At 50.6% G+C, this 21,161-nt stretch overlaps 1 protein-coding gene across 1 annotated transcript in view; it reads left to right on the forward strand.

Moving 5' to 3' along the window:
- Window positions 1-257: 257 nt before the first annotated feature.
- ITGA1 (integrin subunit alpha 1) overlaps window positions 258-21,161 on the forward strand; it is a 1,037,437-nt gene continuing 1,016,533 nt past the window's right edge. Inside the window, exon 1 of the mRNA XM_078675060.1 lies at window positions 258-782. Within this exon, the coding sequence (XP_078531186.1) occupies window positions 737-782 (46 nt within the window). The 5' untranslated portion in view covers window positions 258-736. The remainder of the gene's footprint in view (window positions 783-21,161) is intronic.

Raw genomic sequence — 21,161 nt, forward strand, 5'->3', positions numbered from 1 at the left:
CAGGAGATATAGGGCCGACGGTGGCAGACCTCTGGGAGGTGAGTGGGCAGGTGATATAAAGAACAAAAAGATGACCATGAATTGTTGCAGGCAGACCCCCTGGCAGACAGCCGGAACACACAAGAGCCAGAGCAGGCTGCAGGCGTCGGACAGGGATGCTCTCGAGGATGGCTGTGACGTGTAGAAACAGTGCTGAGAGCAGGGCGGGGGAGGGGCGCAGATAGTCAGCTTGAAGAACTCAAAGCGAGCTTTATTTCAGTCTCTCGAGGGAGGGCGCCTGAGGATGAGAAGCAGCGAAACTGCAACTAAATAACCAGTTCCACGCTGCGGGGTCCAGCGCCGAGCAGGAAGGGCAGTGTGACAGGGCGGGCACAGAGCACAGTGGAGGACCGATGCTGCGCCCCTCAGTCAGGCTGGGAGAGAGAGCTGCTACCCGTCGGAGCCTGTCTGGCACTCACTGCGGTCTGTGCGGCTCACCCAGGCTCACTCACATCAAAGCACCAGAGACCGGCTTTATCAGCTAGGCGAGTCTCGCCTGGACCACAGCAGCCCACAAAACGCGAGATAGTCATCGGGCCAGGACTAGACGACAATTTAGAAGAAAACCAGGACCCTGAATAATACCTCTGACCGGCGCTGCCTGTTCCCCTACCACGCCCGCAGAGATCTGCCTGGTCTGGAGGGTGGCTGTTCAGCGCATCATTCCCGTGGAGCGGCACACATCACCCACAGGAGGATGGCAAACCGCACATCCCCTGCATACCTGTGTGCCCTTCTGACAGGTGAGGCGGCTCCTTTATACTCTCGATATTGCTACTGTCTGTGTGTGCAACTGGCAAATACGTCATCAGCTGTTCTTGTGTTCTGTTTCACACGGATGTCCGAAGCTGCATTGCAACTGCTGAAACATTTTCTGAAAAGTCGGTTCCCACGCCCCAGCGTGTATTAAAACAGAGGGAAGGCGCGAAAACTCCAGCTGCAGTAGCATTACACCCTCTTCCGCTTGCCCAGCCCCCCTCTTTCTACCCCTCACACTCAGGCTGCACAAACGTATGGCAAAATGATTCCTTGACACTGGCCCAGGTGGCCGACTTGAGAGCTGAAAGCTGCCCACACCTTTAACCATGGCACGAGTCCTAAAAAGAGAAGTGGGGGGACGCTGTCACCGGACAGGAAGTGACGTCACGAAAGGTGCGCTCGATCTCGTCCCAGAGAGGCCAAAGAGTGAAGTCCAGCTGTTTGGCAGGGGAAACAGCGTCCACCCGGTAAAATAAGTGGCGGGACGCCGTCCACCCGCGTGGTACCCCGACTCGAGCCCTGCCTTTAACCTCAAGTCCCCTGATCTCATTGACAATAAGGAGAACTCTAGTTGTGATGGCAGATGTGTTAGCCTGGTAACTAGTTCCTGCAGCGGCTGCTAAGTCTGGAGCATACACTGAGATGGACATGCCCAAACACTGGCTGTTCTCACAAGATGCAGCACATTTATTGCGTGAAAGAGATTTCAGGACAGCTATGGCGCTGTTGCAGTATTTAGCTGCCATTGCATGCTATTTTCTATGAGAAGCAGATTTCCAATTATTGTTCCACCCTTAAGATGATTGTGTGATCTTGGGCTAATCTTTCATCACCCTGTCCTCCTTCAATTATTAGAAACACAACAGAACGTTGGGTATGTTGTAGAGATGTGCATGCCATTGATGGGGATATGAAATGCACGAGGACATAAGTTGTGGTAAAAAAACCTCCTCTTGGGGAGATAGACGCTTTCTTGTTGCCACCGCCAGACTCTGGAATACCCTTCCCCTCTCCATTAAAAGCAGTCGTTGATTCTATTCCAAAACTTCTTTACTTTCGGGCAGAGGAAAATTAGGTGCCAGGTCCCCTTTATGTTTGTTGCAGTTCCAGCACACATCACTGTCCCTTATTCCTATTGCGGCTAATTTGGCCGGAGTCCAGTATGTCCTTTGCAGCAGCCAGAATTTTCCTTGGGGTAGGGTGGTGGTGACCTTCTTGTGTGTGGTTGATGTCCATAGTTTTATTTTTTCGCTTTCTGTGAGATTCCTGTCGGTGAGAGATTGCCAGTATTCTAGGGCTTTGTTGTTTAGGTTGGTTTTCCCTGGGGGACCGTGACTCTATACCTGTATACTGTACCTTGTAAATACCTCAATAAAGGTACTGAAATAAAAAAAAAATCAGCCCCACTCTCTTAATCTTTAGGAAACATTTAAAGACCTGGCTATTCAATCAGTGAGTCTCACTAGCACTTCTTGTCTGGATTACAGTCCTCATGCGCCGAGACACCCCAGGGTATTTGTGCGCAATACAAATTTCCTAAACATAAACATAAACAAACATAAACAGATTTACAAGTATGTCATGCAATGCAGCAGCTAGAGGTCCATTCACCTCCGTATGCACCTAGCTATAGGGAGATGAAATTAAATGAAATACCAGCATTTGTAAAGCACACAGCTACCTCCAGAGAGGTGTCGCGGCGCTTGGGGCCGTCAGGAAGATTAAGAGAGCTACTGCCCAGAGTCACATGGTGCTGGGCTAACCTGCCACCGGCGCAAGGGATCGATCCGTGAACCCCGTGGTCCGGAGTGAACCCCCTGGCCCAGAGTCAGGCTCCCTGGCTGCTGCGCCACACCTCTTCCCCCATGAGATGTGGTGTCCACAGGCCTCGGCTTTGAGCCCTACACTGTTAAATATTTACATGGCAGTACTGGCCAGAGAAACCTCAGGGCTTTAATATTGTGTCCTATGCGGATTACATGCAACTAATGCTTGCCTTTCAACAACTTGATGAGTCTGGAGTGTCTAACTTTCTGGGGTGCTTTACAGACGATGCCAATTGGATGCACAGTACCTGTCTAAATCTGAATTCTGACAAGTTGCAAATTTTAATCTTTGGTAATTCGTAGCCCTTAGACCATTGCTCCACAACCTTTTCTGCAGTAAGACCTACATATGTTCAATCAAAATTATCCAGAGCTACTAATATAATTAGTGCCTTAATAATGACCGTATTAGACAAGACTACATTAGTGGCCACGGCATGCAAGATTATTAGCAATGATCACCTTAGTGAAGGGTTGCTGGCAATAATGTAAAAAAAAATAATTTGTCAATTTGGAATACCTTCAAGCTGATAATCATATCATAATCATAAAATATCAGTTTTAAATATATTTGAAAAAGTAGCCATTTACAGTGGCGGCTGGTAGGGAACGGTGGTGGGGGCGCAGGGAGAGGTGGGAGGGGTAAAAAAAAAGAAAGAAATAATAAAGCAAACTTACCTGCTGGTCACGTCGCCACCTGCCGCCTCTCCGCCACCTCTCCATGATGCTTGAAGCATCCGGGCTCCCAGGCTCCCTAAGCCAATGACAACACTGCAATGCAGCGTTGTGATTGGTTCCGCTAAGCCAGTCATAATGAGGCTTTGTAGCATTGTGATTGGTCAGACGGGAACAGGGATCATGTGCATGTTCCCGACCAGGCTGTATAATGCAGAATGGTGGGAAACATGCAAAGTGCGCATGACTGTTTGGCCGGTAAAGACAGCCGGTCAAACATTCATGCACACTTTGAGTGTGCTCACTAACCCTCCCCTGGCCCCTGCTCTGACCAGCCCCGCCCTACCCCACACCCGGGAAAGGGAAAAATAAAATGATAATAATGTTTCCTATTTTTTCTTCTGCTCTGCTCTTAAAGCAGTGGCGTGACGCTCCTCCGCCTTAGCAGGGGAGCCACCCTAGGCAACTTATCTCCAAAGATCAGTTCATAGGTTCTGAAAATACACACATTTTTGTCTCAAATGCATGAACTTCAATTTTAGTTCATATATTAATTCAACCAGTCAAAAGCTTTTAATTTACTAGGCCCAGCTGAACAGAGGAGTGCTGTTTACAAGAATCTGGAGAGCTACCAGTAGCTACCAGTAGCTCACAAGCTACTCGTTGGAGAAGTCTGCCTTAGACATTAGAAGACTATGGCCAGTTGGTTTCGGGTAGTCTCTAATAGAGGCTGTGTAGCAAAAAAGTAATGGATTACATTTGATAAGGATTTATCTTTTCAAGTGCATCCCTTGTCAGCTACTTGTTTTTCATCCTATAATCTTTAAGAAAGATCTTCAAATTTCTCCCAGCAGCTATGAGAAAAGACATTGTCCATGCATTGATGAGGGCTAGATTAGGCTATGCCAATGTGCTATACCTCAGGGCGACAGAAGGTCTGCTAAATAAGCTTCAACAAGTGCAGATTACAGCAGCAGCTCTTTTTTTGAATACCCTCATCAGGCATGCCATCAATTACATTACATTACATTTGTAAAGCGCGCTACTCACCCGTGAGGGTCCCAAGGCGCTGGGGGGTGGGGGGGAGCTGGTACTGATCGAAGAGCCAGGTCTTGAGAAGTCTTCTGAAGGCCAGCAGGTCCTGGGTCTGTCGTAGGCCGGTAGGCTTGAAGGTACTGCACTGGCTCCCAATAAGGCAAAGAATAAATCCTGAGCTCTAACAGTAACTCATAGAACCAGACAGAAAAGACACCCTTGTTAATTACAGGAAAGAGATGGAGTTTATGACCCAAGTAGGGTTCTTTGCTCTGCCAGAAAGAGACTTTTTCAGATTCCTTTAATTCGCAAAGTCATAGCAGGGGGAAGATCTTTTTCTGTACGGGTTGCTAGGCAGTGGAATTCATTCCCAGGGGTCTACGAGAAATTGAAGCGGAAGATGTTTTTAAATCCAATCTTAAAACCTTCCTCTTTAGAGAGAAGTCGTCAAGTTCATGTGTCTGGCTAGCTTAGTGCCGGGACTCTTCCTTGGAAGCATCTGTTGTCCTTTGTAAGAGGCTTTTCATTCATTCATTCAGCACAGTAACTAAGTTGCTGCGTTGTGTTGCATGAGGAAGAGTGCTGGAGAGAGCCATATCTACAGAAATATGATGCTGTTTCTCCCTCTGTGCTGGTGGATTATGAACCTGACTTGCACCATGCACACACCCTGACACCATAAGGCAAGGAAGGTTGTGTGTGTTATGTCTAGCATAGGTTGTGCACTAGAAGGGTACAGCCAATATAATACGAAATCCTATGCTTTGACAAACTTTAAAACTTTTCCCACAAGGGATGTGTACTGTACATCCAGCACACATGCAAGGCTGCAAAAGTTAGGAGAAATTACATTTCTTTTTTTAACACATGCCTTGAGTAAGTGTCACATTTTGGGCGAAAAAGCTTTTACTCATTAATAGGCAGGTTTTGGAACAGTGGTGGCTCCTCGAGGGAGTGCTGGGGGGGGGGCGGAGGGGCAGGGGAGAGGCAGGGTGGGGGGTAGTAAACTCCAGCAAATTAGCGATGCAGCACACGCAATGTAATTCGTGTTATTTATTTATTTATTTATTTACTTAAATCCATTTGGCCGTATGCCAGAGTTTACAACCCCCCACCCTAACCCTCCCCTGCCACGCCCTGCCTCACCACCCTGCAGCTCTCCCTCAAGGAGCCGCCACTGGCTTGGTGGTTGCATGGGAATGCTCACGTACCACACATGGAAAGCTCCCTAGACACAGAATAAAGCAAAGTAGCGTGAAGCACTGTTTGCATGTCTTTTTGACAGTGGACTCTAAAGTAAATAATTTGTTAAGACTGTGCACCAGTTTCTATGACTTTGCACTACTCAAATCCATGATAAATCTGCCTCATTGTTTTGAGGGATAACAAAAATGATGGTTTGAGTTGCGAATAAGTATCTTCCCAAGAACATGGCAGGCAGGCTATCTCCCTGAGCTCAAATAAGTCTCCATAGTTTCATGCCCAGTTGCATGACCGCAACATTGAGCCCATACATGCATGGAATGTAAAATGTTTCATGTAATCTCCCTAAAATGTCATACGGAGAAAATCTTCTTGACACTCAGTTACCACGAATCCATACCCCTCCCCCCGCACCCTTTCTCAGAGATGAGTAGTCCTTTTGAAAACGGGGGTACGCACAGTGGGGCGACAGCACTAAGCACATTAGGAACCGGCTCGTGTTTATTACCACGGAATGCTTGAAACCACTGTGCATAAACTGGCGTGCCTGGCATGCCGGAGCGCAGGGATTCTGCCTATCAGCTCTGTGCTGGTGCAGGGCGGCGCGCTCAGCCCCAGTTCGCCATGTATGGTATCAAGTGAAACTCGATAAGTGTGGGAGTGCATCCTGTCCGGGTGTTTGACTGTCACGCTTGTCCTGCGCATAGTGCAACGGCCGCAGCAGCTTCTCTGAACACATGCATTCTCTTAAAGTGCCCTCAAGAGGCTGTGAGTGCTCAGTCCCACCTGCGCCCTAAACGTGAAACACCTGCAGACAGCTGGCCTGGGCAAAGGGCTCCTCCTGCTGCCTGACATCTCCGACTGACAGGCTTTAGCAACAGTTGTCTGAGCCTGCGATGAATTCCAGATTGAAACCACAGCGGCGGTCGGCACACTCAGAGGAAAGGATAAAAGACACTTCTCACCCTCTACTCCACACGAGCGAGCTCTGTTTGCATTACCCAGGAAGAGCATTCGGCAAAGTGCCCACGAGCAACTGCGTTTCAAGACTCTCCGAGCACAGAATCTGATTTTATAACTTTTTACTTACAAATGATAATTATTCAAAAAAGTTATGTTTCTTATTTAGAAATATTAGGGACATTGGTTGCTAAATGTTGAAGTATCCCGGCCCTGATTTTAAACATTAGGATTGGCAGTCAAAGGTTACAAAGGCATTTATCAATATTCACCCATTAAAATGTAGTTCAAAATTCTGCTTGTGTTTTAGTAGTTTAAAAAATGGTTGGTGTTGGACTTGGGCCTTCTGGCAGGGTCACCCCTGAACTTTTTGCCTTGAAATTATAGTGATTTCTGGTCTTTGCGCACTTTGACACTGTGGCGCAGTGTAAAGTGCGTGCTCTCCCTGAGTGCGTGTGTGAGATTGGCCTGCCCTCCCATAGGAATGCATGGGGAATGTCTGTGTCCCTGGTAGTTCCTGGTGCGTGAGGTGTGCATGGTCAAGTTTGGTATGTGTGAACTCGGGGGAGTGAATGCTGCGAGATGGTGTATGCCGCATGTATGTGTCTAGTAGGGAAGCGCCATTTCTAGACATGGCTGTACGTATGCTGTGAGGGTGCTGGCGTGTGATTGGCTGGAGCTGGCTGGGATGCCAGGCTCCAGGAAGTCTGTGTGGGTCTGCCCCGGTGGTGAGTGGGAGATTAGCATGAGTGATGTGTGGGAGGAGTGTACCTGTGTCCTGGATGGGCTGGGTTTTCCCCACACAATGCTGGCTCCGCCCCCCTGTGGTGTGACTGATGACCCTAGCCCTGCCTGTGAATAGAATGGGTGGTTGGGCCATCAACAGTACTCCCAGACCAGCTGCGACTGGTTCTGCCCCCACCCTGCACCTAAAGACAAAGAGAAAGGTGTATAAAAGAGGGGCTGTGACCCCATGAAAATGTTCTTGTTCCCAACTTGAATCTTGCCAGGGGCGTGCTGCTGCTTGGGGCTCAGGGGAAGGCTTGCCTCCCTGAGCCCTGCCCAGCCCCTGGACTACTGATGCCCTGGAGGACTTTTCTCTGCTGTGCTTGTTCCTGGACTTGTGGGGCTTCTCCAGAGGGACTTTTGCTGGACCTTTGGTTGCCATAGCGCTGGGGAGCGCTGTATTTACCCTCCCAGCGCCTGAAAGTCCTTTCTTTCCCCTCCTAGCGCAAGGAGCGCTTTATTTGCCTGTTAGCTCTTGGAAGCGCTATTGATCTCAGCCGGTGCCCACCCGGCGTTATTTGCCCTTGTTTATTACTTAAAACGAGCGAGTGCCCACCTCGCTGTTTATTTTAATCTCGAGGGTGCCACCCCTCTGAAATGCCCCCGAGATTCACCGCCGCGGCCCGAGCGCCGCAAAACAGGAAGTCAGGCACGACGGTGCCTGACGCGGGGCGGGACTTCCGGTTTGCCGGAGGAAGTCCCGCCCGCCGCCGCGCTGGGATTGGCCAGCGCCGTCAGGGAGACTGACCCTGGAGCTGAGTCCCGGTCCCGAGATGGGGGACCGGGTGAAGACGAAGGAGAGAGCGGGCGGGGCTCCCATGAGGTGAGGGAGAGCCCCGCTCCTACCAGAAGATGTCTGCCGAGGCCCCCGTGAGCGAGGGAGAGCCCCGGCAGACTGCTGCCAAATGACTGTGTCCCCCGCCGCCTCCGGAGAGCAGCCGGTGAGTAGAGCTGCCCCGGGGGGGCGGGGGGTGGTGAAAGTGCGCGAGGGATCCCCTCGCAACGCTGAGCGGCCCCGCTTGACAGAGGGCCGCTCCAACGGCCCCCAGTAGTTCTTTGAGCCTAGAGGGCTCGGTGGGGGCATAGCGTTTTCTTTGTCCGTGCGCTCCGCCTTCAGGTGCCTTCAGGGCGGCCCCGGATGGTAGAGGGCCGCCCCAACGTTTCCCCAGGGCACAGTATCGAGTGAAATGGCCCGAGGAGCCCGTGCTGAGCCCCGTGGCTCCAACGTGTTGGGGCATTGTATTTACTGCAGAGCCTGAGGGCTCTCTCGCTGGGCAGTAGTGTTTCTTGAGCCTAGATGGCTCCAACCCGGGACATATTTGTTTTTAGAGCCAGAGGGCTCAGTTGGGCACAGTCCTTGTCCTGAGGGGCCAGTGAGGGCCCCTGTCGCAATTCTGTTTTCAGCTGCCCAGCAAGTAGTGGGCAGCTGCACCGTGTAGGTCTTTTCTTTCCCTAGGGACATGTACTGTGAACTGAGGAGTGAGGCGCACTCCTTCATCCCTGGCCTTCCCCCAGCTGCGCAGCACTTAGTGCCAGCTGCAGCGTTTAGGCCCCCTGTTCTGTCCCTCAGCTGCCCAGCAAGTAGTGGGCAGCTGCTACGTTTAGGTCTTGGCGCAGTGGCGCAACCTGGACTTTGTGAGTTCTACGCTAAAGGTTTAGATGCTGTTATGATCTATGTCCTATTGCTTTTGGGTGTTAGGAAATGTACAATGTGTAGTATGTTTTGCGCACCCTGTGTTCTGCACCTCTGAATGTGTTGTTGATACATTATGTGCCTGTTCCTTACACCGCTGAACGTGTGTTGATGCGTCATGTGTTCCTTACACCGCTGAATGTAGGTTCTGCATCATGTGTTTTGTCCCCAGGTCTATGCCCCTATGTGTATTGTGATACTGAGGTGGTTGTTCTTGCTAGTGCAGGTGGTGCTAGTAAGGTCCTGGTTCCCTGCGTGACCTGTTCCTAGGGTGGTTAGGATTGCGTAGGGGGGACTTACCAGTTACCAGTGGGTACTGGTTTTGTGCTTTATGTCCTATTTTGTGTTACAGTGATCTTCTGTTATAAGTGATCCCAAGGGCTTGATACTAAGCTTGCCCCCTGACCAGAGTCCCAGGACCAGTGGACTCTATGGTGCCTTCCCTGCCAAATTGATGGGACTTGTCTGATCTCCCTGGGCCCCTGGGGCCTCGCTGAAGTGTGCCTCGCTCGTTCCCCTCGGCAGCTCGTGCCGGCAGCCCGTCCAAGCCTCGAGCAGCGCCGCTCTCCCCTGAGCCGCGCCGCTTCGCTGGGTCGCCCGCATCCTGCCTCCCCCTCCTCTTCTGAGCCGCACACATTGGTCGCCCCAGAGAAACGCTTGTACCGTGCCGGCAGCCCGTCCAAGCCTCGAGCAGCGCCACTCTCCCCTGAGCCGCGCCGCTTCGCTGGGTCGCCCGCTCAAGCTTACTAAGGAGGTCACTCGCATTATCCCGTGCAACCAGGACGGAAGGTACTGTCTGATAGGCTATGTTCTAAGTTCTAGGCCTACAAGTATTGTATTGTTATTTCTAAAAGTGCTGATTCCTGGCAGTGGTCCAGGTGGCCCTGTCTTGTAAATAATCCCTTGTAAATTCTGCCCGTGCCTCAGGCACATTGTAAAGTGTGTTTTATCTAATGTGTTTTGGTGTAATACAAAGGCTATTTTTATATAACCTTGTGTGGAGTTTCCTTTGTGGTGGGCCTTTGGGTGTTGTTGCTGGGGTGCGTGCGCAAATACTTAACTTACATCGCCTCCAAGTTTAGCCTTGCTGCTCGCGCCACGTTACCTAGAGGGTGAGTAGGGGTTATCTTGGCGTGTAACTCCCTTGCCCTGACTTGGGTGTGGTGGTCTCTGACTGACTTTGGCGAAAGCCCTGGCCAGCCGGGGATCCCATTTCCAACATTGGTGGCAGCGGTGGGATAAGGATTTGTGTTTGCGTTGTACCTTAGTAGCAGCTGGCTGCACCACAAAACTCTGCATTTTAGATAAAAACATTGTGGGGATTATTGTTTTAAGTTTGCTGAAAATGTCATGTCTGTGGAAATGTGTTTCTTGTGCACTTTGAGTTAGGTGTCCCTAGCTCGGGAGGGTAGATCATCCCCCTAAGTGCAGTGTGTTTTCTGGATTCACCAGAAGGGTGGGATCCAGTGGTGGCAGCATAAGTGTGTCCAGTGCATGTGTCCCCCGTCCCTGCCCTGGAGTAATGGTACCTGTGTCAAGTGTGGTCAGGTTGAGAAGTCAGGGGTGGTAGAAACTGCCTTACCAGTCTGGGGAGGGGTGTGTGTGGATGAATGGTGTGTGGCACTGGATGTGTTTGTGAGTTCTCTGGATGGGGAGCTTGCTGAATGCTAGTTTTGTTCAGATACCTAAGTCCTGTGTGTTGAACTTTTCCCAAGAACGTCTGCAGATAGTGGAGCCTGCTTTTTGATTTCTGTGGTCTGTTGAGAGACAGAATTTTGGAGTTGGTAATGTTCTGGGAGGAGAGAGGCATAGGGGATGGAGTGATTCCAAAAGGAGTGTCTGAGGTGTCTTCCAGCCCTGCGTGGTGGAAGAGGTTCAGTGTAGCCCAGCTAGGTCTCGGTGTAGGGGCTCACATCCTGTCTCAAGAGGAGAAGGAGTGGGTGGGACTGCATGTCTCCAGGTGCCCGAAACCCAGTGTCAGGGCCTGGAATGTTTCTAGAGGGAACATCAGGTCGGGGGCCTAGGCTGTACCAATAGGTCATTTGAGGAGGATCTTCCAGAGTGTCTGGAGAACGTGGAACCTCTGTAACCAGGGTTCCAGTAATTCTGGTGTCTGGCAGTACCGCTCCAGTTGGGAGGGTGCAGAAGTCCAGATGGAGGGGTGCGAGGGGGATAGGTTCCCCAGTGGAAGAACCAGTGGGTCAGGGGCCAACCAGAAGGGTTGTGTCGCCAGGGAGTGACCATGGTGATGCCACTTCTGTCCTGAGTGTCAGGCAGACTTGTACACGACACATTAGTGGTGTCACCCTCAAGGAAGTCCTGGTGCGCCAGGCATCTGACCAAAGGGTACGTCCCTCGGTTGGGGAGCCAGTAGCCGGTGTTTCCGGATCTGGACGTCAGGGCAACTGTATGTAGTGTCCTGAAGTTACAAGAGGGAACTCCTGCCTGATGAGAAGGAACCGGGTAAGCTGTATGGGGTATTGACCTGCAGTGGTTGCCTTGCTGCTGAAGGAGGAGAGAAAGTCTTAGATTTTTGTTTTCAACTTGTAGAAGTCCTGGTGTGCCAGGCATCTAACCAAAGGGTAGCGTCCCTAGGTTAGGGAGCCAGGTGCAGGTGGTTGCCTGTCCTGGACGGCAGGGCGACTGTAGCCAGTGTCCTGGCCGGTTTGTCTTCTAGGGGTACCCCTGTGAACACAGGTGGGGCTCATCTTAAGTGAAGAGACCCTGTGTTTCCCAGAAGGGGTGGTACAGGCCTAGCAGGGATCTTTAGGGTTCTTGGCTGAGTGTTGTGGTACTACCCTGAGAGCAGGTGGGGCCTACCTTAAGTGGAGGGACCCTGTTCTACAGTGGGAGGGTGCAGAACTCTGGAAGGGGGTCAGAGGAAGTCTGACCCCTGTGCATCCGGTGAATTTGGATCCCAGGTGGGAGATTTGTGTTCTGGAGGGTGCTTCAGAAGTAGAGGTAGGGTGGGGCGTTCTTGCCCGTGACCTCTGGTCAGCCTGAGGGTGCGGACCCTAGGTTGAAGGATCAGTGGTAGTTTGGAACTACGCTGAGAAAGGGAGTGGAGAATGGCTATTGTAGGCCAGGGGTTACTACCCCCCACTCTGTGTATTGGCAAGGACCAGTGGTATCTAGGTGGCCTAGGGCCTGGTCCTAGCCGTGGACAGCTAAGGAGTACCAGTGGGGTAACCTAGTTGGGCCTGTGTTTTTTTTTAAGGATGTGCTTGTCTTATGGATCAACTTGGCGTAGAACCGGAGGGTGTCCCTGCAGTGCGGGCCCGCGTCCTTGTTCTATCGCCCCAAGCAGGGAAGTCCATCACGGTGGTGATTGGCCTACCCTGCGTTTTGGCTGGAAGGGGGTCGTGTTGGACTTGGGCCTTCTGGCAGGGTCACCCCTGAACTTTTTGCCTTGAAATTATAGTGATTTCTGGTCTTTGCGCACTTTGACACTGTGGCGCAGTGTAAAGTGCGTGCTCTCCCTGAGTGCGTGTGTGAGATTGGCCTGCCCTCCCATAGGAATGCATGGGGAATGTCTGTGTCCCTGGTAGTTCCTGGTGCGTGAGGTGTGCATGGTCAAGTTTGGTATGTGTGAACTCGGGGGAGTGAATGCTGCGAGATGGTGTATGCCGCATGTATGTGTCTAGTAGGGAAGCGCCATTTCTAGACATGGCTGTACGTATGCTGTGAGGGTGCTGGCGTGTGATTGGCTGGAGCTGGCTGGGATGCCAGGCTCCAGGAAGTCTGTGTGGGTCTGCCCCGGTGGTGAGTGGGAGATTAGCATGAGTGATGTGTGGGAGGAGTGTACCTGTGTCCTGGATGGGCTGGGTTTTCCCCACACAATGCTGGCTCCGCCCCCCTGTGGTGTGACTGATGACCCTAGCCCTGCCTGTGAATAGAATGGGTGGTTGGGCCATCAACAGTACTCCCAGACCAGCTGCGACTGGTTCTGCCCCCACCCTGCACCTAAAGACAAAGAGAAAGGTGTATAAAAGAGGGGCTGTGACCCCATGAAAATGTTCTTGTTCCCAACTTGAATCTTGCCAGGGGCGTGCTGCTGCTTGGGGCTCAGGGGAAGGCTTGCCTCCCTGAGCCCTGCCCAGCCCCTGGACTACTGATGCCCTGGAGGACTTTTCTCTGCTGTGCTTGTTCCTGGACTTGTGGGGCTTCTCCAGAGGGACTTTTGCTGGACCTTTGGTTGCCATAGCGCTGGGGAGCGCTGTATTTACCCTCCCAGCGCCTGAAAGTCCTTTCTTTCCCCTCCTAGCGCAAGGAGCGCTTTATTTGCCTGTTAGCTCTTGGAAGCGCTATTGATCTCAGCCGGTGCCCACCCGGCGTTATTTGCCCTTGTTTATTACTTAAAACGAGCGAGTGCCCACCTCGCTGTTTATTTTAATCTCGAGGGTGCCACCCCTCTGAAATGCCCCCGAGATTCACCGCCGCGGCCCGAGCGCCGCAAAACAGGAAGTCAGGCACGACGGTGCCTGACGCGGGGCGGGACTTCCGGTTTGCCGGAGGAAGTCCCGCCCGCCGCCGCGCTGGGATTGGCCAGCGCCGTCAGGGAGACTGACCCTGGAGCTGAGTCCCGGTCCCGAGATGGGGGACCGGGTGAAGACGAAGGAGAGAGCGGGCGGGGCTCCCATGAGGTGAGGGAGAGCCCCGCTCCTACCAGAAGATGTCTGCCGAGGCCCCCGTGAGCGAGGGAGAGCCCCGGCAGACTGCTGCCAAATGACTGTGTCCCCCGCCGCCTCCGGAGAGCAGCCGGTGAGTAGAGCTGCCCCGGGGGGGCGGGGGGTGGTGAAAGTGCGTGAGGGATCCCCTCGCAACGCTGAGCGGCCCCGCTTGACAGAGGGCCGCTCCAACGGCTCCCAGTAGTTCTTTGAGCCTAGAGGGCTCGGTGGGGGCATAGCGTTTTCTTTGTCCGTGCGCTCCGCCTTCAGGTGCCTTCAGGGCGGCCCCGGATGGTAGAGGGCCGCCCCAACGTTTCCCCAGGGCACAGTATCGAGTGAAATGGCCCGAGGAGCCCGTGCTGAGCCCCGTGGCTCCAACGTGTTGGGGCATTGTATTTACTGCAGAGCCTGAGGGCTCTCTCGCTGGGCAGTAGTGTTTCTTGAGCCTAGATGGCTCCAACCCGGGACATATTTGTTTTTAGAGCCAGAGGGCTCAGTTGGGCACAGTCCTTGTCCTGAGGGGCCAGTGAGGGCCCCTGTCGCAATTCTGTTTTCAGCTGCCCAGCAAGTAGTGGGCAGCTGCACCGTGTAGGTCTTTTCTTTCCCTAGGGACATGTACTGTGAACTGAGGAGTGAGGCGCACTCCTTCATCCCTGGCCTTCCCCCAGCTGCGCAGCACTTAGTGCCAGCTGCAGCGTTTAGGCCCCCTGTTCTGTCCCTCAGCTGCCCAGCAAGTAGTGGGCAGCTGCTACGTTTAGGTCTTGGCGCAGTGGCGCAACCTGGACTTTGTGAGTTCTACGCTAAAGGTTTAGATGCTGTTATGATCTATGTCCTATTGCTTTTGGGTGTTAGGAAATGTACAATGTGTAGTATGTTTTGCGCACCCTGTGTTCTGCACCTCTGAATGTGTTGTTGATACATTATGTGCCTGTTCCTTACACCGCTGAACGTGTGTTGATGCGTCATGTGTTCCTTACACCGCTGAATGTAGGTTCTGCATCATGTGTTTTGTCCCCAGGTCTATGCCCCTATGTGTATTGTGATACTGAGGTGGTTGTTCTTGCTAGTGCAGGTGGTGCTAGTAAGGTCCTGGTTCCCTGCGTGACCTGTTCCTAGGGTGGTTAGGATTGCGTAGGGGGGACTTACCAGTTACCAGTGGGTACTGGTTTTGTGCTTTATGTCCTATTTTGTGTTACAGTGATCTTCTGTTATAAGTGATCCCAAGGGCTTGATACTAAGCTTGCCCCCTGACCAGAGTCCCAGGACCAGTGGACTCTATGGTGCCTTCCCTGCCAAATTGATGGGACTTGTCTGATCTCCCTGGGCCCCTGGGGCCTCGCTGAAGTGTGCCTCGCTCGTTCCCCTCGGCAGCTCGTGCCGGCAGCCCGTCCAAGCCTCGAGCAGCGCCGCTCTCCCCTGAGCCGCGCCGCTTCGCTGGGTCGCCCGCATCCTGCCTCCCCCTCCTCTTCTGAGCAGCACACATTGGTCGCCCCAGAGAAACGCTTGTACCGTGCCGGCAGCCCGTCCAAGCCTCGAGCAGCGCCACTCTCCCCTGAGCCGCGCCGCTTCGCTGGGTCGCCCGCTCAAGCTTACTAAGGAGGTCACTCGCATTATCCCGTGCAACCAGGACGGAAGGTACTGTCTGATAGGCTATGTTCTAAGTTCTAGGCCTACAAGTATTGTATTGTTATTTCTAAAAGTGCTGATTCCTGGCAGTGGTCCAGGTGGCCCTGTCTTGTAAATAATCCCTTGTAAATTCTGCCCGTGCCTCAGGCACATTGTAAAGTGTGTTTTATCTAATGTGTTTTGGTGTAATACAAAGGCTATTTTTATATAACCTTGTGTGGAGTTTCCTTTGTGGTGGGCCTTTGGGTGTTGTTGCTGGGGTGCGTGCGCAAATACTTAACTTACATCGCCTCCAAGTTTAGCCTTGCTGCTCGCGCCACGTTACCTAGAGGGTGAGTAGGGGTTATCTTGGCGTGTAACTCCCTTGCCCTGACTTGGGTGTGGTGGTCTCTGACTGACTTTGGCGAAAGCCCTGGCCAGCCGGGGATCCCATTTCCAACAGTTGGCATTTCTCTTTTGAATATTATAAATATCGTTTTCTTATTAAAACAGCGAATCCATTTGATTTCGTGAAGTGAGAGTGCTTCCTCCGTGATTCGGCCGGTTTGTGTATTGATTCTGTGGACTGATGAGTTGTAAGAATGAGTCAGTTTGAATGTTTAGATGAAGGTATAGATGAGTGACTGCATGCATGGAGGCAGGGCTAATGAGTGAATGAACTTGAAGGACTCAATGATGAGTACTTGGACTGATAAATGATTACGCATGAGTATCAGTGGGTATGAGTTGCCATCCACAGAATAAAATGCATGGACATGTATTCCTCGATCCATCGATCTTCACTTGCATGTGTCTGATAGTGTATGCCAATGGATGCCTACAGTCTATTAAGCAATGTAAAAAATTGCCATCATGATGCCAGGGCATTACCTATAATACCGTTGCAATTTTTATGATAGTACCAGCATTATTCCAGAATTAGGTTCGATCATGCCTTGTGTTGCTTTTTCATTCGAGGACGTACCTCACTTAAAAATTAATGCAAAACAAAATCAGCAGAAAGTATATCTTGGAAGACCATAATGGGAACTTCTGGGAAAAGTTGCTATTTTCCCATGATATAAACGTTGTCAATTTTGCAAATTTCGCTCAAGAAATTAAGATAATACCCGACCCTAGCAACGGCCCTGACGATCCCCACCCTGCACCCCCCCCATAATATTCCTTCTCCCTTACACTTAATTTGCAAATTCACCTTTATCAGTCACCTTGCCAATTTCTAGTGTTTTTTCCAATTCTCCACACCCACCTTTAAAAGCTTTCTTTCGCCCCAGAATTGTTCTATATTGATATCAACACCATCCTTTATGTTGCTGCATATTTAGGGTTTGCTCCTCATTCACAACCATTCACAGTACACCCCAGTTGTCCCTGGTATTCCACTCTTTCACCATTTCACATTGGCCTTCAGTAAATCTGTATATTTGTTATTCTGAACAACCTGCTTCCACCATCGCATTCCAAAACGTTCCCAATGATTTGTCTTTCATGGGTCACATTCACTCAAATGTTAAAATGTTGTGATACCCCAACCCCACAGCACCTCTCCTCTCTTCTTATTGTTCTGTATCAACATATCCTGTTTGCCGCTACACGAAGTTGTCACATCTGACTGTTGGATGACGTTTTTCCATGCTGTACATTTTAATTCCTTACTTAATAGACAATTGCAACACACAAAAAAAAAATGTTGTGATCCACTGAATAGGTGATGCTTGCTCGTGCAGACCGTTTGCCCCTCCAAACTCTCCTAAGTACTGTACTTCCTTCATTATAGACCTGCTTATAATCCCACACTGCTTAACTACATTTAATTTGAATTAAATTTTTTGTAAAGCACAGTCAAATAACCAAAGGCATCTTAGTACTAAGTACCAGCTTCAATTGCCAAACAAGCCATGTTATTAGAGATTTTCGAAATCTAATAAGAGATGGAGCTGTTTTTATTTCAAGAGGGAGCCTATTCCAATTCCGTGCGGTACAAACCACAAAACTCCTATCTCCCTAAGATGAAAGTTTACGGGGAGAACTTCCAGATTGCTGGCTGAACTTGAGTGAAGAGTCCTCTCTGGGGCATACCTTCTGAGTTTTTCCCTCAGGTAGGCTGGACCTGATCCCCGAAGCGCTTTGGGGCAGATTTATGAGGCCCTTGCGCCTCTTTGCGCCGCAATTGCGTCACGTAATGTGACGCAACGGCGGCACAAGCAATGTGCCCTATTTACGACGTGACGCATCTAGGAGATGCGTCACGTTGGAAACCCCTGCGCCATAAGGAGGCGTTCCTGCGCGGGGGGGGGCGTTCCTGCACAGGAACGCCTCCTAAAAGTGGCTGAGTGAAATCTATGAGATTTCACTCAGTCACTTTCTACGTCAATTCCTTACGCCTGCTTGAAGCAGGCGTAAGGGTGATGCACCATGCATTGAAGAGGTGGCCCCTGTGCATTGCAGGAGTCATGTCGCACTTGCGACATGACTCCTGCAATGCGCCGCCCGTACGCCGAGAGATGCGTCACGCATCTTCACTGCCTTGCACCATGGTGCGCCGCATTGTAAATGCGGCGCACCATGGGTGGCGGAGCAGTGGCGCACTGTGGCGCACATTAACTGGCGCATCCCTGGGGATGCGCCAGTTAACATAAATCTGCCCCTAAGTATATAATGCACAAGACCTTAAAAACAATGGGGCAGATTTATGTTAACTGGCGCATCCCCAGGGATGCGCCAGTTAATGTGCGCCACAGTGCGCCACAGCTCCGCCACCCATGGTGCGCCGCATTTACAATGCGGCGCACCATGGGGCAAAAACGGCACAGATGCGTGACGCATCTGTGCCGTAAAGGTGGCGCATTGCTGGAGTTGCGTCGCAAGCGCGACGCAGCTCCAGCAAGGCTCGGGGGTGCCCTATCTGACCAATGCTGCATCAAGACCTACGCCTGCTTCAAGCAGGCGCAGGCTTTTGACGCAGCATTGGCCTGAAAGTGACTGAGTGAAATCTTATAGATTTCACTCAGCCACTTTTGCGAGGCGCACCTGCCCCGGAACTCCCACCCTGCGCCGGAACGCCCACAAGCGGCGCAGGGCTTTACAACGTGACGCATCTGCCTAGATGCGTCACATTGTAAATCGTTCGTAGGGATGCGCCACGTTTACGCCGCCTTGCGTGACGCAACAGCGGCGTAAACGTGGCGCAAGGGCCTCATAAATCTGCCCCAATATGCTTCTGTACAGGTAACCAATGGAAACTACTGATAGCCTGTGAGACAGACTGGAATCTAAGAACTTTCATCAGCATCCTGGAAGCCAAATTTGGAAGAATCTGAAGTTTGTTCCGAGATACTTTTGGAAGATTTTGATACAGGCCATTATTATAGTCCACTCTAGATAACAAGGGCTATGATACTGTCTTCAACAAGTCAAACAGAAGAACCAGCGCAATTTTCCCAATAATGCGTAGTATGTAAAAACAGGTAGAAATCACCTTATTGACTTGTTCCCTGTAGGTAAGTCTGTCGTCAATCAAGATCCCAAGGTTTTTTATTTACTTTCTTGACTGGTAATGGAAGAGAGCTACATTCAACGGGGCACCAAGAACAGGACTAGAAAGAAGTGGTATTACCAAATAAGGTAACTTCTGTCTTTGAAGAATTCAATTCGAGACAGTTATTATCCATCCATAGACTCACTGCCCTCATACAGTTCCTGAAAGTGTCATTAAAGTCTGGGCCCTTGCTGGAAAGGGAAGCCACACTCTGGGTGTCGTCAGCATAACATACTAATGACAACTCCAAGGATTTCACTAAAAATGCCAAAGATGTAACATAAAGATGAAAAAGAGTTGGGTTTAATGACAAGCACTGTGGAATTCCGCAAGGTAAAGAAAAGTGTTCTAATGCAAAATCACCCAGGGTGACAGATTGAACTCGATCTGTCAAAAAAGATCGCAGTAAAGAGAGAGCATCACCATCTAACCCGAAGCATTCTAACCGATCAATCAAAAGATCATGATAGACAGTGTTGAATGCGGCAGACAGGTCGAGTAAGATAAAGGCAGCATCGATGTCCCTATCTACTGATGCCCTTATTGCCTCTGTGGTCACATGTTGAAAGTTGTAGCTGTCACGTCCAACCCTTTTGTTACCCATCACCTCACTGTCACCTAAAACCCTGTCAAAATTAAAACAAGCCCTAGTAAAGCCAACAGATCGCACCCATAACTTTGCCAATGCCTCCTTTACCCCTGGATGACAGTCTGTGTTTGTGCATGTAGGGTGCAGTGCCCATTGTGTAATAAATGTTTGTAAAGCGATATGCAGGCACACACAGTGGGTATTTTTTAATCATTTATTCTTAAGGGAAAAAACCAAACTCATTCAAAGATGGCATTTGTGCCTTTGCACACAATAGGCAGTGACTACCTTTACAATGTATTTCTGATTTCCTTTTCAAAGGGGGTTGGTGGCTATGGAGGAAAAGTAAAATAAAAAAAAACGTATGTGTCCGATAGTGCGCAAAGTGGAGCCTGCCAGTGTGCAGATGCGGATCCCTTTCAAAGGTTATTTTAAAAAATGAAAATAAAGTACAGGGTGCACGTGGAGCAAATGCAAATACCCTTTTAGCAGTGTGCAACTGCTGCGTCCTGGTAAAAAGTAAAAACAAATATATATCAATGAAAAATTAAGCAGCTTGGATAGGAAAAAGCACGAGAAAAGTGCTACACTACTTAGAGTGACGAAAGAAGAAGAAAAAAACGAGTCTTCTCACTGAAGTAGCAAAATAATATAATGCGTCTCGATTTCCTACATGGGACTGCTCAAAATCTGTATCCAGCAGGTTGATTGAGGAAGTGAGTTGAGCTGCTTTTCCAAAAGGACTCACTATACTATTAAGTCAGTGCCTTATGATAATGTGAAGCACAGTAGACCCAGCTTCCTGAATGAAGACAGATGCTTCTAGAAAAAACAAGTATTAAAGCACCCTCCTGTGCTCAAAGAAGAGGTTAATATACATGTCCAGAAGATCTTCTTAGCTCTCACCAACCTGCTTATAAGTCTGTCAATATTTCCAGGTTACACCTTATTCCTTGTTAGGAAATCCAAGAAGTCCGCACAGGTTACAGAAGTTTATTCCCAGAGTCTGTTCTTTTTATTCTCTTGTGTCCCAGAGACTTTGCTTGTTGCAAGGATTATGGGGCAGATTTATGAGGCCCTTGCGCCACGTTTACGCCGCTGTTGCGTGACGCAAGGTGGCGTAAACGTGGCGCATCCCTACGAACGATTTACAACGTGACGCATCTAGGCAGATGCGTCACGTTGTAAAGCCCTGCGCCGCTTGTGGGCGTCCGGCGCAGGGTGGGCGTTCCGGGGCAGGTGCGCCTCGCAAAAGTGGCTGAGTGAAATCTATAAGATTTCACTCAGTCACTTTCAGGCCAATGCTGCGTCAAAAGCCTGCGCCTGCTTGAAGCAGGCGTAGGTCTTGATGCAGCATTGGCCAGATTGGGCACCCCCGAGCCTTGCTGGAGCTGCGTCGCGCTTGCGACGCAACTCCAGCAATGCGCCGCCTTTACGGCACAGATGCGTCACGCATCTGTGCCGTTTTTGCCCCATGGTGCGCCGCATTGTAAATGCGGCGCACCATGGGTGGCGGAGCTGTGGCGCACATTAACTGGCGCATCCCTGGGGATGCGCCTGTTAACATAAATCTGCCCCTTAGTGTTTCAGCTGACTCTCTGTTCTGGTCATATTTATGGTCACAAGTTGAGGAAGGGAGTGTATTTACAAATTGACTGGGTTTTTACCAAGCACAGCTGACACTTGACCTGGTGACCATTGTAGTGTTTGGGAAACCAAGAATGCATGTTATGTGCTAGACCTGTGTGACGCTCAGAATAGACAT

The sequence above is a fragment of the Lissotriton helveticus genome, chromosome 2_1, assembly GCF_964261635.1.
Source record: "Lissotriton helveticus chromosome 2_1, aLisHel1.1, whole genome shotgun sequence".
NCBI lineage: Eukaryota > Metazoa > Chordata > Amphibia > Caudata > Salamandridae > Lissotriton > Lissotriton helveticus.